Below are 16,521 nucleotides of genomic sequence, written 5' to 3' on the forward strand. Positions count from 1 at the left end.
TTTTGTAAAATACAATTAATATAAAAACATCGCGCTCATTTTGTTCAAAGAGTGATGTTATTTATCACCACTGATGTTAAGCACCAGTTTAGATGTCAATTACGTGACATTAAATGATATATTCATTTAGATATAAAGTCACATGACTCGTTTAATTAAACTTAACACCTAGATTGATGCTAAATAACATTATTCTTTATCTGAAACTTTGTAATCAAAATCTAGTGGCCACATAACAGCTGGCTATTTTAAGACACGTGAGAGTGAAGGTCTCACCAACACATCAACGTAGTTGCACGTGTTTATTCTAATAATATTGAAAGTTGAAACTCTTCATTTTATACAAAAGAAATACGATAAGTAGGCTGGAATTATGAAAATACTAAGGTCCTGTTTGGTACACATTAATGTAAAAATGAGAATGAAAAATATAGTTGTTATGGACCCCAGACAAGAGATAGAAATTCAAATTTGGTGGCTTGATGTGATAAATAACGATTATATTTTTCAATTTAATGAAGAAAAAATGGGAAACAAACGAAGAATAAATAAAAACCAAGCCATATTTCTTGCCTAAATTTTTGGGATTGTCCCAACCTCAAATATTTTCATGTTACACTTTTAAATAAAAGTTGTCGAAAAGCCACCTTATTATTCTTATAATTTCATTATAAAATGAAACCTAAATAAGCTCTTAACATGCTGTGCTGACCACTCCATTATTAATTTATAAATTAAATTGTGTATGACTAGTAGGTGTCCGAGTTTTATGAGGTTGTAAATGGGCAATTGACTGGTAGTTGGATTCGATGGATGACGAAATTAGTGTTTCAATTCTCATTCTAGCATCTCATCTTTTGCAATTTATAAAATCCAATTTACGTCGTGCCCACAAACTGTTTGTATAATTTCCTCAACAAATAAGGTCTCTTTGAGTCCTATTAATTTGAAGAAATGTCTTATAAAATAGCAATTGGCAGAGCAAGTGTGGTTAAGAAAATATGAAAAAGTTTTATATTTATGTGTTATATTATTTTAATAACAAATGTTCATTTAAAAATTATTATCATAAAAAAAAAAATAATGAGAAAGAATGTAAAGCAAAGGACGACCAACAGGCTAAATAAAATATGACTTTGGATACCTCTCGAGACATAATCCAGTTGTGCGAAGGACAGAAGTGAAGTAGTTTCAACCTTGCTGACAGTCGCAGTGTGAAAGTTTGATTCCTAAAATATGAAATTAAACTCTTTGTGAGCACCAGTGTATAGACAAGCTCTTGTTTCCTAGTATGTTGGAGCTTATCTCGCGATTTACCTTCCTCACGTCGTTTTTTAAGGTTGGAGTTCTACCCTTTTTTTTTTTTAATTAAATATGACTCTGGACGCAGAAGCTGTCACTGACAATGACTAAATATTTTCGTCCCTACTTATACAAGGAAAATGCGAAGAGCCTCGTGAGGATTGAGGAAGTTGAGCAAGTGGGTAGGTGAAACTACGAAAATGTCTTCTCACGGCGATGCAGAGACGGAGAAAAGACCTCTACTGAAAAACAATGCGGCGGAGAGGTGTTGGAGCAAGATTATTGATGTGGATGAGGCGAAAGATCAGATTCTCTTCGCACTGCCCATGATTTTGACCAATGTTGCCTACTATTTCATACCTTTGGTTTCTGTAATGTTCGCCGGCCACCTCGGAGAGCTCGAGCTTGCTGGCTCAAATCTTGCCAACTCGTGGGCTGCTGTCTCTGGTTTCGCTCTTATGGTAACTCTCTACGTACATATTAATTAACTTTATATGGATTGTGAAGATTTGATTAGATTATTTAATCAAACTTCTTGTCTTTTGGAGTGTGCTTTTTCGAGAAATGATGTGATTTTACCTTTTTATTTGAGCAGTTTCAACTTCAATGTAACAGAGATTATTCCTGCATCACAATATTGAAATAGAAGTTGGGCTCTTATAAATATTAATTAGAAGTTGATTAGTACATGATTTAGACTGCTATACATTTATGGTTCGAAGTGTATGTTGCCCAAATTCTTTATCTTGTTACAATTGCTATGCTACAGCGAAGGAGGAAAGGAAAAAATAGAATTCAATTCTGTAACAAAGGAAATTGAAAAATGGCTCAGAAAATTTCAAATGCGAAAAGAAAAATGAGAAAACTAATGCAAACTTCTAGCTCATATCTTGTTTCTGTACTTCTTCTGTAACTGGCAAGCAACGGATTGAAAATTTTACTCGACGTTCTAGGTTGGCTTGAGTGGCGCACTTGAGACATTATGCGGCCAAGGATATGGCGCAAAACAGTATATGATGCTTGGAATATACCTACAGGCGTCCTGTATTATAACTATTATTTTTGCCATTGCTGTATCAGTTCTCTGGTGGTATTCCGATATCGTTCTAACTTTACTACATCAAGACCCTCAGATATCAAAAGCAGCTGGTCTCTACTTGAAGTATCTCATTCCTGGCTTACTTGCATATGGGTTTTTGCAAAATATTTTAAGATTTCTTCAAACACAATCAGTTATCGTTCCGTTGGTTGTGTGCTCGTTGCTCCCTCTCCTCCTCCATATTGGCATCGCCTATGCTTTAGTACATTGGACTGCACTTGCTTATAAGGGAGCACCATTAGCAGCTTCAATTTCACTGTGGATCTCGGTCCTTATGCTAGGCTTGTATGTGCTTAAAGCAAAGAAATTTAAGGACACATGGAAGGGATTCCGGTCAGAGTCTTTAGGTCACATCTCCTCCAACTTGAAGATAGCCCTACCTTCAGCAGCTATGGTGTGGTTAGTCTCATATTCCGATTGATCTTCCTGTTAAATTCAAATGCAGCCCGAGTAATGTTTAATAACGTGAATTTATTTTCTACATATTTTAATCAGTTTGGAATATTGGGCTTTCGAGATTCTGGTTTTGTTGGCTGGACTGATGCCAAACTCGGAAGTTACTACATCGCTAATAGCAATGTGGTAAGTTTGTATTCCGTTATTTTCGCTCTTGTAGACTTCTTTTTGTAGCGCGTACTTAATAATTGTCCAAAACTATGTTTCCAGTGTAAATACAGAAGCCATTGCCTACATGGTTGCTTATGGCCTCAGTGCTGCTGCTAGGTAATCTTATTAAGAAAAGCATTGTAAGTTTCGATAGCTCTGTCCACTTCGTTACTATTAGTAACTTGGGTATTTACTTTTGCAGCACAAGGGTGTCTAATGAGTTGGGAGCCGGAAATCCTGGCCGAGCTAAGCGTGCCATGACTGTCACTCTAAAGCTAACTATTCTTCTTGCACTCTGTGTCGTTTTAGCCCTTTCTTTTGGTCACAACTTGTGGGCTAGCTCCTTCAGTGACAGTCCAGTGATAATAAATGCATATGCTACGATGACACCCTTTCTCGTGGCATCTATAGTATGTGATTTTATCCAAGGAATCTTATCAGGTTCGAATACTAGATCTCTATAATTTCCTAGCAGTCGTTCGAGCATCGGTTTTCTCAATAGAAATTATACGATTCTACAGGTGTGGCCAGAGGATGCGGTTGGCAGCATATGGCTATGTTCATCAATTTGGCAACATACTATCTCATTGGCATGCCAATTGCGGCTCTCCTCGGTTTCCAGTTTAAACTATATGCTAAGGTAAAACTTCAGGTTCTCATCAATTTACTTGCAAAGATCTATTATTTTACAAAATTGAATTTGTAATCTTTTCTTGGTGATATTGTTTGTTACAGGGATTGTGGATTGGCCTAATTTGTGGTCTCGCAATCCAGACTATAGGGCTGTTGTTGCTTACGAAGTTTACGAAATGGACAAGAATTGAGTCGTCCCCATATTCATCGCAAAAGCCTGTTGAGGTTCTTGTGTGAGTTTTGTGCTTATAAGCTATAAGCTGGGCTTAAAATTAATCATTTTTTTTTCCCTTTTGAACTGCCTTGTCTTTTTATTTGTGGGTGGCCATGATAATTACTAGTACAAGAATGATTCTTGAAATTACAATTTTTTTTTTTTTATATTTATGTATGAATTAAAAGAGTGAAAATTCACAACTTCTAAAAGTTACACAGTCCTGATCATGTATCAATGGACACGATAAAAAGTTTCCATGGCTGACATGGCCCGCTCTGAGCTAGAGTTCAATTATGATGAGTGGCAACTATGGGCTGCTACTGATCCAGGTAGGGTATAAATTATTGAACTTGATTCACGTTGAACGCAAGGCTCAATAATTAGAGTAATTCTGATTGTACAAAATTCATTTTACAGAATAAAATCATCTCTCTCATACAAGGTCGACCCTACTGCGGAGCCTAATGTAATAAAAAAAGATAAAAAAAATTCTGACTCCACATGGTGTGAGACTTTTGTAAGAAGTCTGTGAACTGAGGGGTTTGTACCCTTAGCTCAGCTCATAATATTAGGCCCTTGTTTGAACTTCATTTTCTTATCAAAATACATTCTTTAATAGTGATTTTATTTTATTTTAATCATATATTTTTCAATAAAATAATATTATCCGTAAATTTAAAAATCACCTTTTAATCACACATTTTTTTATCATAACACTATTTTAAAATATTTTTTTTAAATAAAAAAAATGGGGCTCAAATAACCTCCTAGATATATTTTTTAATGTTTCCTTTGGGAGTAAGGAGAATCATGTTTGAGATGATGGAGTGAAAATTATGAGATAAGAGTATAGTTCAGGAAGAGTTGGTAAAGGTAAAAGAGATTCGAAGAATAAATACGTTGAAATAAATTATCAAAAATTTTATACGTTTGAAAACTGATAATTCGAATGAGAAACAAAAGGTAGGCATTCTAAGTGGGAGTAGGTAAAAACTACCAGAGCCATTCGATTGAATGAAGATTGGCCGATTCAGTTCGATTTCAATTTTAATCAAATTCTAATCGGTTATGATGTTATATGGAGAATCGTCTAGTTTCACTTGGGTTCTACATTCTAATACAAAGAACCAAAAAAATTGATTTATTTCGATTTATTATTATTATTATTTTAACTATGGTTGGTGCCATACATTAAACTCATATTCAATTGATATTATTTAAAAACCAGACGAAAGAACTAATTAAATATAATTTTAGATAAATAAGAAGCTTCAGTTCCTTATATCATTTTCAAGCTTAAATTTTTAGTATTAGAATATTTTTTTAAAGAACTCATTCAAGTCAATAATTAAACATTTGATGTAAATTGTTGTGTTCAGTTAAAATAAAAATATAAAAATCATTAACATCAATATAAATCATTTTAATTAAGGAATAGTTTATGGAAAAGTTAGAAATTAAATAATTATAGCTTAAATACTTGTATAAAATTTGAGAACTTTACACAAGTAATTGTATTGGACTAAAGTAAAATGGTTCGGTTCCATTTGGTTCCATAGTTAGAGATAGAACCAATGATTCAATTTTTAAAATATCGAACGATACTCAATTTGCTTCCATTTTGTTTAGATTCGACCACGCCCACTCCTAATTCTAAGTCTAATTCTTAATCATGATCTTCCTATTGTATTGAACATGTTTGGCAGTATTTAAATTTGTAAAGTTACTTTGCTAATTTACTTTTTTTTTAAAATTTAATTTTAACTTACTTTTTAAAAATGTAAACTCGGAGAAACGTTATGTTTCTTATTAATCTTGTTCCTTTGCCACCGCCTTACATTAATTTGGTTACGATTTTAAAGAATAATGTTATTTACAGTCGTTAATTACCGTAGTCGTCCTATGTGACATATATGTTGCGATTAGTAATTTGATACATAGGGCAATACAAAATTATTACATTAATGTATCAAATCAGTAACCGTCACATGTATATCATGTAGGACGACTACGACAATGAGCGATTACAAATAACATTACTCGATTTTAAATATGGAACAATACATAGTTCTTACATATAAGAATTACATTTTAGAACTAATAAACTTGTAAAATTTTGTCAAATTTTAGGTGTTAATTCTAATTAATAATATTTATATATATTTAATTGGAATTAATTATCTCAATCAAAAGAATAGTAACCCACCTTACCAAATTAATAATATTCTAACCAATAATATCTCCCACCCCACAAACCCCACTCCACCTGTAAAAAAGTTTCTGATTTTGAAAATCATTTTTTGGATAGTACAACCCACCCTCGGAATCGCCCCCCACGGACCCTACCCCACTCTAACCTATGCCCATCAACCCCTACGGCCCTACGCCCATCCTAACCCCTAATTTTTTTTTTTTCAGAAATTTAAAATCTTTTTCTGGAAATTACACCCGACCCTACCACACCTTGTAGAAATTTTTCAAAAATTTAATTTTTTCTTGTAAATTATATCCCACCCACGAACTAACTGTATTTTCTGTGACCAAATTTAGTGTTTATGACCATGCACGTGTTATTTATGACTAACGGTGACAAAATTTATCTTCAATGTGACTTTTTGTGATCGTCTAATTTGTGACTATATGTAATCAAGTCATTGACCTGTGTTTCTGTTACTAACTGTGACTAAATTTATCTTCAAAGTGACTATTTGTGACCAGATTAGTCTTAACTATGACAGTATGTGACTTAGTCACAACCGGTTACAGTTGACATAGATTTGGTTACAAGCAATCACAATAAATACATACTTGATCATATATGATCACCACAAATAAATCTGCACACACTGTAAACCAACATTTCAATCGACCACCAGTCACCACCACCATTACCTCTAATGCATCACCACTACCACTTTCAACTCAAATTTAAGATCATAAATACTACCTTCATTGAATTGTGTTATATATGACCAAATTTGTATTCAGTATGATTGTCTGTGATCAACTCAGTCTGGTTTCTAACTGTATGTAGCTATGTCAGATTTGATCACGGATAGTCACAATGAAAGATAGACTTGATTACACCTAATTTCCATAGCTGCCACCATTCTAACATAGCACCACTTCCAACAATCACCTCACCACGACCACGTGCACCCCTAGCAATAAAACCATCGTCGCCTAACCACCAGACATAAAAAAATCCCCAACAAAATACCCATAGATCTATTGCATCCACTTTCTCATTGTCAGAGACTCTCTCAGAAGTCGCAATCACTGCATCAATTGAAAAATGGCTCTTAAAATTAGTTTCGTCCACCATCGCCATCGACAATGGCCATTTTTGTGGACAAGATCTCTAGCGCAAAGATCAAGGATAATTGTTGACATGTAATTTGATTTGAATGACAAAGACAATGGAGATGATGGAAGTGACATTGAAATCATGACAACCAAAGTCGTCACCTCACCGGACATGACCCTCATCGATCGGCTTCCACATTGCATGCGATGATGACGCATTGCTTATGCTAGTAGTGGCAAGCACTGCAAAGCTTGGCTGCTGCGCGTGACAGCAGCGATTCCGCTTTGCCGTGCACAATAGTGTTGGAAACGAAGGTGGGTTGGATGAGATAGTGGGTGGGTGAGGGGGGAGAGAGAGAGAGAGAGAGAGAGAGAGAGAGAGAGAGAGAGAGAGAGAGAGTGGTGAGAGAGAATTTTATTTAGGGATTTGAAATGAATAATGTGTGTGTGTGTGGGTGGGGTGGGGATTGGTGAGGTGAATATGTAGATTAGGTTTAATTAAATTTTATTAATTATAATTATTAAAACATAACTGTCACATAATTCGTAAAATAAAAAATAATCCACCATCTTTTGAAATTAATCTTTAGACGTAAGTTTCTAGGTAATTTACCCTTTTAAATATTATTGTTATTTCATAAATACTAATTATATCGTATTACATGGTATGAAAAGAATATTTGTTCTCAAAAATTGAAAACGACTATTAGATGTGTGTATAAATAAGTAAAAACGACTATTATTTGTTCTCCTTTTTCTATGCTTGAAATGTAATTTTATTATCTGTAATCTTGCAAATTCTTATGCATTATTCAACTTATTGAGTATTATGAACTAATTTTTGATTGTTTCAGTGTTATTTGATCATGTTACATTCCGCACCCAAGTCACAGTTTGATGTGGATTTAAATTATATCTTTAGTATATTTTGATAGAAATTAATGAAATGTATTGTTAAAAAATTATGAATCATATGAAATGTATAGATAAAATTAATTATTAACTTTGACTTGAACAAAAGTCTTGATTTTAATTTCTATCACACTGATAAGTATTTATACTTCTTTACGTTACCTCACAGTGAGATAATGTATGGAATCCAAGACCAAACCAAAATCACCTGGCCCATATTACGTTTGACCACCACGACAAACCCATCTGACCACCACGACAAACCCATCTGACCCCCACTACCGAGCACAAATGAGTAATCCAAGGCCCAAATCAAATGGCATTAGTATGGATGGCAAAAAAATCTGTTTAACTCGATTCCCGATTATTTGTCTAATCGGGTAAATAAGACATGTGAGATTGGGATTGTTGCCCCGAAGCTGGTATGAGATGCGTACGGAAAATATGGTCCCCATCCTCTATCCATTCCGTTTAAAGTTAATTTCAAATTTAAGTTTTTAATCAAATGAAAAGAAAAGATTTATTATCATTTTTAAGGAGAAAATAAGTTGTTCTTAACAAATTGGAAAAAAAAGAAAGAAAAGATAATAATATTCACCAAATAAAGATATAAAATAAATAAAATAAAAAATAAACACCATTCTCGTCTCTGAACGTGCATTGAAAGTTATTCTAGTCAAAGATGAACGTGCATTACACGTTATTCTAAATTAATTTATAAGTGATGTAAAAGTAATATTTAATATCAATTTGTTGGAAGATTTGATCAGTCTCAGACGACTTAAAGAAAATAAAATTTAGCATAGAAATATAAAAAAAGAGAAAATTGTACACTCAAAATTAAATTTTTATGATTCGATTGTTTGTAATGATGAAATATTATAAATGATCAATCTTTTTATATTACATTTGGTACATAAAAAATAATTGTTAAAACATAAATTTAAACACCCATTAAATTTTTTAGATACATGAATATGAATAAATTCATCTATACTAACTCTAGATTCATCAAGTGAAAATTCATTGAACCTAGGTTAATGTGAATGTTAATTAATTGAGAATTAATAACAAAAAATTCATAAATGACAATAATTATGTAGTATTTATTACATATCGAAAAGCGAAAAGTAAGGTATTATTGAAATAATTGAATTGTAGATGTATTAAAATCGTCAAAAATGATTTTCCTTCGATGTGATATTTTAATATAATTATAGATTAATAACAAAAATTTCATAAATGACAATAATTATGTAGTATCTATCACATATCGAAAAATGAAAAGAAAGGTATTATTGAAATAATTGAATTGTAGAGTGGTTTAAATCGTCAAAAAGTGACTCTCACTTGATGTGATATTTTAATATATATTATAGATTTTTAAGTAGATGCGCAATTACACTTAAAAAGTAAAAATAACTAAATTAGTGAAAAGAAGGGAAAAAAAAAAAAGAAGAAGCAATTGATTCTGAATTTTTTAAACTAAATTAATCAAAATTGAAATTCTTGAAATATCACCCAAGGAACATGAAATATTATGGACACATACTAACAAAAATGAAATATTATGGTTGGATGGGAAAGACATGGAAGTGTCTTAACCAAATATCGTTCCATATACAAAAAGTTTCACACCCACAAAAAAAGAAAAATAAAAATAAAAATAAAATAGAGTTACTATTTTAGTTTTAGGAATCAATTGAAACAAGTGTGAGATTCTATTGTGAATGTCATTTCAAGAAGATATAAGTTTCTATATTATACACATTTGAAACAAGGCCCATAGAAAAGCAAGGAGAAAGAAAATCAAGGATACATAGTTATTTATAGAACTTTGCTACAAGTATAGATTTTTTAACAGAATTAATACAGGAGTCTGTTAAATAAAATCTGTACCTTTAGAAAAATCCTTTATCGAATGCATAGCTATGGGGAAATCAAGTGTCAATAACGTCATACATATTTGATGCAAATCCAATAGAAAAACAAGGAGAAAGAAAAGGCCCTAAGACTAACGTGAATTATGTTAATTCACACAAATTCACCACCATATTTCATCATTCAAAACCTCCATAACATAAGCCTCCACTTGTCCCTCCCTCAACCAGATAGCTTCCTTTTTTCTCCTCCCCTATTGGTAAGCAGGGCCAATGAGGAAAATTTAAGACGGAAAAAAAGTAATAATAAAAATTTCTCAATCTTTCTTTCAATCATTTGGTGTGATATCGATGGCTTCCCGTGCGGGGCTTGTTTTTCTGTTCCTATTGGCCGTAGCCTCTGCCATGGCTATGATGGCTCAATCCTCCAGCACCAATGACTTGCTTTACGGTGCCTTCATCCCTCAACATAGTCATGAGTCAATGGACCTCGATGTGGACGAACTGATGATGGAGTCTGAAACTTCTCGCCGTCAGTTATATTATTCGAGGTACATTAGCTACGCTGCCCTGAGGAAGAACAATATCCCATGTAATCGCCGTGGAAACTCGTACTACAACTGCAGGAATCGCCAAAAAGCAAATCCCTACCGCCGTGGCTGCACCAAGGCCACCAGATGTGCTAGAGCTTATTAAAAGAACAGGAACAATTTATGTGAATGCGTGCATGCATGGAATTATTTGGAGTGTGCTTAACTTATAAGGGTTTCATATATAGATTGTTCGAATGTGATTTATAGGAATGAATAACCGTAGGAATAAAGAACAAGAGTTGGCTGGTGCCAAATCTTGTGGGTAAATATATTTCCATTTCAGTTTTCATTATAACATTGGATACTTGAATTTCATTTTATTTCCTGTTTTATGTTATGATTGTGTAATGATATGTTGTTACTCTATTTAATTGTTGAAAACATAAACTATATTTTATTATTATTTGTGTTCTGATCAAGATCTTTATTACCTGGTGTGGGATTTAAGTGTCCTTTTTTCCCCACATAATTTATGCTATATATCATTTGAGTATTTTGTTGAGATATATTTGTTACCTTTCTCAATTATATCTTTAAAAAATTGTAAAAAACTTGAGTTTTCTTTTTATAAAATAATTCATATTTAATTTTCTAGTATATTGTCTTCAGATAGTAATTAGTATATTTACAGTATATTCAGTATTGGCTCAATATGAATGAACTTGATAGGTCTTTACTACATTACAAACTTAAGAATCAATTTCAACACTGCTTAATGAGTATCTAGGGCCTGTTTGGGCCCGATTTTTTCACCAAAAAAATTGATTTTTTTACCGTTATTTTACTATTCCAGCCGTCATATTTGACTTCTTCTATCACGGGTGGGTCCCACTTTTCTCCTAACGGTCAAAAAATCAATTCTCAAAATCACTCCCAAACAGGCTCTAGTAATAAAAAATGAGATTTTACAATCGATAAGGTAACAAGATGAGTACTCAAATCAATGTACAGTACTCTTCAAGAAAATAGTTTCGAATAGAAATTTTGGAGGAAGGAGATTTAGAAATCAATATATATTTGCGATTGACTTGGTGTAGGATTCATCGAATAAGGGATCCCTTTACATAGGTTTTAAGTGTTTATGAGGAATGAGTATTTGATTTGCTGTTTTCAAACTATTTTTAGTTTTGTAAAATAATCAAAATTTGTTTGGTTTCATATTTTTAAAATGCATTTCGAATACAAGATTAAATTTAAAATATAAGATTGAAAATATATTTTTTGCATTTTTAATTTTTTCAGTGAATATGAAAAATAAAAGTAGTCTAATTTCTCATTTCAATGGCAAATCAAACATTTTAAATGTATATATTTCTTCATAATAAATTAGCTGAATAATCAAATTTATTTAATGAAATATCATAAAATAATTTCTAAAATTTTCAAACCAAACGTATTATCAGTTTTCTATTTCGAAAAACAATTTTAAAAATAATAGACCAAACGAGTTTTTGACAAAACAAAAATTTGAAAACAAGTTTAAAACTAAAAACTGAAAGGTGAAAAAAAAAAAGAATTATGAAAAAAAAATTACCAAACGGATCCTACATTTGCAAATTGTCAAAAAATAACTTAGCACAATAATTTCAAAATGTTCATACTAGAAATCTTCATTCTAAAGCAAATGCACAAATAAATTGTTACTCATATTTATATAATATTTAGTCTCGAATTCTCTTCTTCCTTTGCTCGTTCTACATATACAACACACGTAATCATAAATTCTCACCCATAAACAATACAATACGCCAAAAGAGGAAGAAATCAATTAAATAATAAAAATTACGGAAAAAAATAAAAATGATCAACAAAAATATGAACAAAAATGTATTAAATCCACATTTAGTCTGTAATTCTCTTCCTTCTTCCAATGCCCCTTATATGGATCAACACTTAATCATAAATCATCTCTCATATTGGATATCATTGACAAAAAAAAAAAAATAATAATAATAATAATAATAATAGGTACAAAATGGATAACGAAATATTTCTAATCTATCCACCTTTTTTACTTTTCAATCTTGCTTACAATCAATGAATCTGCCCAAAAAGATAAAAACTACGATCAATCACAAAATAAAATCATGAATAAAATACTCAACGTCAATATTTAACGAGTTTAGTAAAATATATGATATAATGTTTTCTTTATTATGTACTAATGACGTGAATGTAAAAATAAATTTTAGCCAAGGTGAACATATTAATCAACCTTTCTATTTTTTATTTTTTTTTCTTTATGCGAAATAATTTTTTTTTTTTTTTTTTTTTTTATAGGAAATGGATGTAACTGACTATTGTAAGAATAATAACTTGGTGATTGTTAGGGAAAAAGAAACTTAATGCAGGAATATTTTATATATTTGTAATCATGTTTTATTTTATATGTAACTAAAATAATTATAAGAAATTTAAGTGATTAAATTTTATTGCCTAAGTGAACGGATTGATTTAAACTTTCATTTTTTTGTCGTTCCATTTTCTTTTTGTGAATTAATGTGTTTTTAATAGGAAAGGAATTTGAATTGACTGTTTTTAGAGTAATAACTAACGGATGTTAAACAAAAATAAAAGAAAACTTAGTGCATGAATTAATGTTATTAATATAAATTATAAAGATTGGATGAGCTAGCACAAAATGGGAAATTGAATGTTTCTCACCTATCCACATTCTTCATATATTGTAGATATAATGAAAAAATTGAAATGGCATTGGAGAAAATAACAAGTTCTTCAATCTCAATTAATGAACTTAATAATGTTCTTCTCTCTCACCATCAGAGTATGTTCACACTATTTTCCTATATATCTTGATTTATTCGATGTGTTGTATATTGAGTGGCTGGGATATGGTGGTTTTACAAATATTTTAATCTATAACGATATGATTAAAGTTCTCATGACACAAGTACTGTTATGTTATATGAGTAATTTGAGTTGCATATCTATTGCTTAAGCTTGATTATATATGTTGTTGTGTGGATGGGACATGTCCAAACACGTTATAACGATACTAATACCGTTATCTTCGTTTTATGAAGATTTGAGTCGTATAATGTTCCACGACTGCTTATTTTTGTATGAACTATATAAGAATATGATTTCATAAACTTTAGTTATATGTCATGAAATAAAAAATAAACAAAAAAATTAGTGTGGGAGAAACCACAATATGTTCAATCTCAAATTCTCAACCGACAAACGTTGTTAATGCAGTTATTATTAAAATTTTCTCAAACAATTTTCTCGCATGTTTTAATTAATCTGATAGGTTGCATATATTTGGTTGGAGCGTTTGTGACTTTCGCCATATTTCAACATGATTGATGTTTCAATATTGACACTAGTACAGTTATTACTAAAATTTTCACACCAAGGATAACAAATATCAATCCCCCTATTGTGATAAAAAAATGGTGGATAGATGGGATGACCGACTCTTATAATGGTGAAACCCACTTTTTTGGACTTTTTTTATTCACGTGAGATCCACGTACATGTGAGATAATTTCAACCATTCTAGCAAAAAAATTCGGACAAAGTAGCAAAATTCAACAAATATATATGGTAGGTACTTCACCGCGAAAAGCCCATGGTATGATCTATAAAAAAGAGAAACAAGCAAAATATCAACAATCGACATTGGAGAGATGACAACAATAATGAAATTCCAAGAGTTTCTACTGCATTTATTGGCCGATGTTAATTTTGAAAAAACATTAAGCCCCCGTTTGATCCCTATTAAATTCAATTATATTACATTCCATTTTTCTCTCTCCTGTTGTCAACCACATAATCTTCTATAAAATAATATTACACGTAAATCGAAAATTTTTCCTTCTTTTTCAGCCACTCATTTTTCTAAAAATACTATTCCCCCATTTTCATTTTCAGATAATGGGGATCAAACCGGGGCTAAATATCAATTTAATATCCTAATCTCTGGTCAAAGACCTTTTATCAAAAGATTTATGATATTCATATAAGGTTGGAGATAGGAATTAAAAATAGTGGCTGAAGTCTTCAGCCCCTGTTTTTAAATCTTTCCCTATCCCTGATTGAGCAGCAGGGCTGTTATCAAAATCTTGCCCGATTGCTCGAGTTTTGACCGGTTCATTTAAGTCGACCAAACCGATCTATAAACCCGTCTGCACATACTCGATTCAAATTAACCAATGCGTTACAACCAGGGTTTTCCAGCACTTTCCTTACCGTTGAATCTCTATAACTTGTCCACGTTTTGTGCTATCATTTGTAGCAAAAATAAACACAGATAACCCTGAATTTATTGCATATTAAGAATTAAACTTTTGCTAAAAAATTGCTTCTTTCTACAACGGTAGCATTTACACTCATTCCTATATAAATCCATCTTCATCCTGAACCCTTTGCGTCAATCAGCTCGCTCTCTCTCCCTCTCTCTCTCTTTCGTTTCTTCAAAAGAACCTCAATGGCTGCACAGATATATACTTCCCTAGTTCTAATAACACTGTTGGCAGGTTTTACAAATGGTTATCAATTGAATGTAGGAGGCAAAGATGGTTGGGTAGTAAACCCTTCTGAGAGTTACACTCACTGGGCTCAAAGATTGAGATTTCGAGTTAACGATACCCTCTGTATGTTTTTTTTATCAGTTGTTCGATCTTTTGTTTTTGTTTTGATGTGATTGATGAGGATTTTTTTTTTATTTATTTTTAGTGTTCAAGTACGAGAAAGGAACGGATTCTGTGCTGGAAGTGAATAAAGAAGATTTTGACAACTGCAACACCAATAATCCAGAGATGAAAATGGAAGGTGGCGTTTCGATCTTCAAATTTGATCGATCAGGGCCTTTCTATTTCATCACGGGGAACAAAACCAACTGTTATAGAGGCCAAAAGCTTGTCATTGTTGTCTTGGCTGTGAGAACGCCACCACATGCTCCTCCACCCTCCACCAGCCACGCTCCTTCACCATCTTGGGCGGCTAAACCACCTGTCAAAGCCCCAGCACCGGCTCCAACCACCGATGTTGACGCCCCATCCCATCCACCCGTTGCACCGCCGCCACATCATTCATTTGCTTCACCACCAACATTTACTCCATCGGTTGTACTGGTGTCAACAGCTTCACTTGTCTTAAGCTTGGGTTTTGGTGGATTTATTGTCTCTTCTTAAATATTGTTGTTAGGGTTTTCTTGGCTGTTTCTTGGGTGTTTAGTTTCGACTGTAATTTTTCATTTTCCTTTTTATGTCTTGAACTTTTAAATATTCGGACTCTAAATTAGTATATATATATTTTAGAAAAAATAACATTAATGAAAATAAATTAATACACTACTACAAGTGTAGTTTAGGTTTTTCATACTTTGTGAGAAGTCTAGAATGGATGGATTTTGTGTGAAAATAAAATCGAAAATTGCAATCCATAATTTGTTAATGTAAACATCTAATTTTAACACATCGTTAACCAATGAACAAACCCAATTATGTCTAAGAGGATAATTTCGTTAAACTTCGAAATTGTAAAGATCTTGAACTCCAAAAAATCCTCCATCTAAAATACTAATATCAATGACATCCTCATCTTCCCAACACATTAAACCCTCAAAACCATACCATACACAACCAAATATAAGGTACTAAAAAAAAGAAAGAAAATAACTCACTTATTAATTACAATCAAATATCATATATGACAAACAAAATCGAATATTAGACCTCCAAAGACTACAAAGATCCAACACGTGAACTATGATCTTAAACCTGAAAACTCCACCGTTGCTCATGATTTTTCCTTCTCCAAATTGTCCAAAATGAATTTAGAAACTGTAAAAATTCTCCTATGTTTGAAACCTTTCTCTCTCAATATCCATTTCACTAACAAGCGGATAATCAGATAAACTAAAAAAGGAACACTCATTGAGAGTAAGCAAGAAACATACACTTGAGGGGGGGGGGGGGGGGGGAAACTAAAAAAATTAAAAAAAAA

General features: G+C 32.2%; 3 protein-coding genes across 3 annotated transcripts; all 3 read left to right on the forward strand.

Annotated features, from left to right (window-relative positions):
- The first annotated feature begins 1,426 nt into the window (after positions 1 to 1,426).
- On the forward strand, positions 1,427 to 4,050 carry LOC111395620 (protein DETOXIFICATION 18-like). Its single transcript, XM_023021705.1, has 7 exons — positions 1,427 to 1,763; positions 2,256 to 2,800; positions 2,897 to 2,983; positions 3,068 to 3,124; positions 3,210 to 3,448; positions 3,529 to 3,647; positions 3,743 to 4,050. The coding sequence occupies exons 1-7, from the start codon at positions 1,503 to 1,505 to the stop codon at positions 3,875 to 3,877; spliced, it is 1,443 nt and encodes a 480-aa protein (XP_022877473.1). The 5' UTR covers positions 1,427 to 1,502; the 3' UTR covers positions 3,878 to 4,050.
- Positions 4,051 to 10,215: 6,165 nt separating this feature from the next.
- LOC111396460 (protein RALF-like 19) lies at positions 10,216 to 10,868 on the forward strand. Its single transcript, XM_023022892.1, has one exon. It carries the CDS (start codon positions 10,307 to 10,309, stop codon positions 10,649 to 10,651), a length of 345 nt encoding a protein of 114 aa, XP_022878660.1. The 5' UTR covers positions 10,216 to 10,306; the 3' UTR covers positions 10,652 to 10,868.
- A 4,087-nt stretch (positions 10,869 to 14,955) lies between these two features.
- Positions 14,956 to 15,798, forward strand: LOC111396461 (early nodulin-like protein 2). Its single transcript, XM_023022893.1, has 2 exons — positions 14,956 to 15,167; positions 15,250 to 15,798. Exons 1-2 carry the CDS (start codon positions 15,002 to 15,004, stop codon positions 15,705 to 15,707), a joined length of 624 nt encoding a protein of 207 aa, XP_022878661.1. The 5' UTR covers positions 14,956 to 15,001; the 3' UTR covers positions 15,708 to 15,798.
- The last annotated feature ends 723 nt before the right edge of the window (positions 15,799 to 16,521 follow it).

Source organism: Olea europaea, chromosome 6 (assembly GCF_002742605.1).
Source record: "Olea europaea var. sylvestris chromosome 6, O_europaea_v1, whole genome shotgun sequence".
NCBI classification, from domain to species: domain Eukaryota; kingdom Viridiplantae; phylum Streptophyta; class Magnoliopsida; order Lamiales; family Oleaceae; genus Olea; species Olea europaea.

Excerpts from the sequence above, each read along its gene's own strand:
- LOC111395620 (XM_023021705.1), top strand. The coding sequence starts at position 1,503 with ATGTCTTCTCACGGCGATGCAGAGACGGAGAAAAGACCTCTACTGAAA. Across the intron at positions 2,801-2,896 it reads CCTTCAGCAGCTATGGTGTG|TTTGGAATATTGGGCTTTCG; the intron begins GTTAGTCTCATA and ends TATTTTAATCAG. Across the intron at positions 2,984-3,067 it reads ACATCGCTAATAGCAATGTG|TGTAAATACAGAAGCCATTG; the intron begins GTAAGTTTGTAT and ends CTATGTTTCCAG.
- LOC111396460 (XM_023022892.1), top strand. The coding sequence starts at position 10,307 with ATGGCTTCCCGTGCGGGGCTTGTTTTTCTGTTCCTATTGGCCGTAGCC.
- LOC111396461 (XM_023022893.1), top strand. The coding sequence starts at position 15,002 with ATGGCTGCACAGATATATACTTCCCTAGTTCTAATAACACTGTTGGCA. Across the intron at positions 15,168-15,249 it reads TCGAGTTAACGATACCCTCT|TGTTCAAGTACGAGAAAGGA; the intron begins GTATGTTTTTTT and ends ATTTATTTTTAG.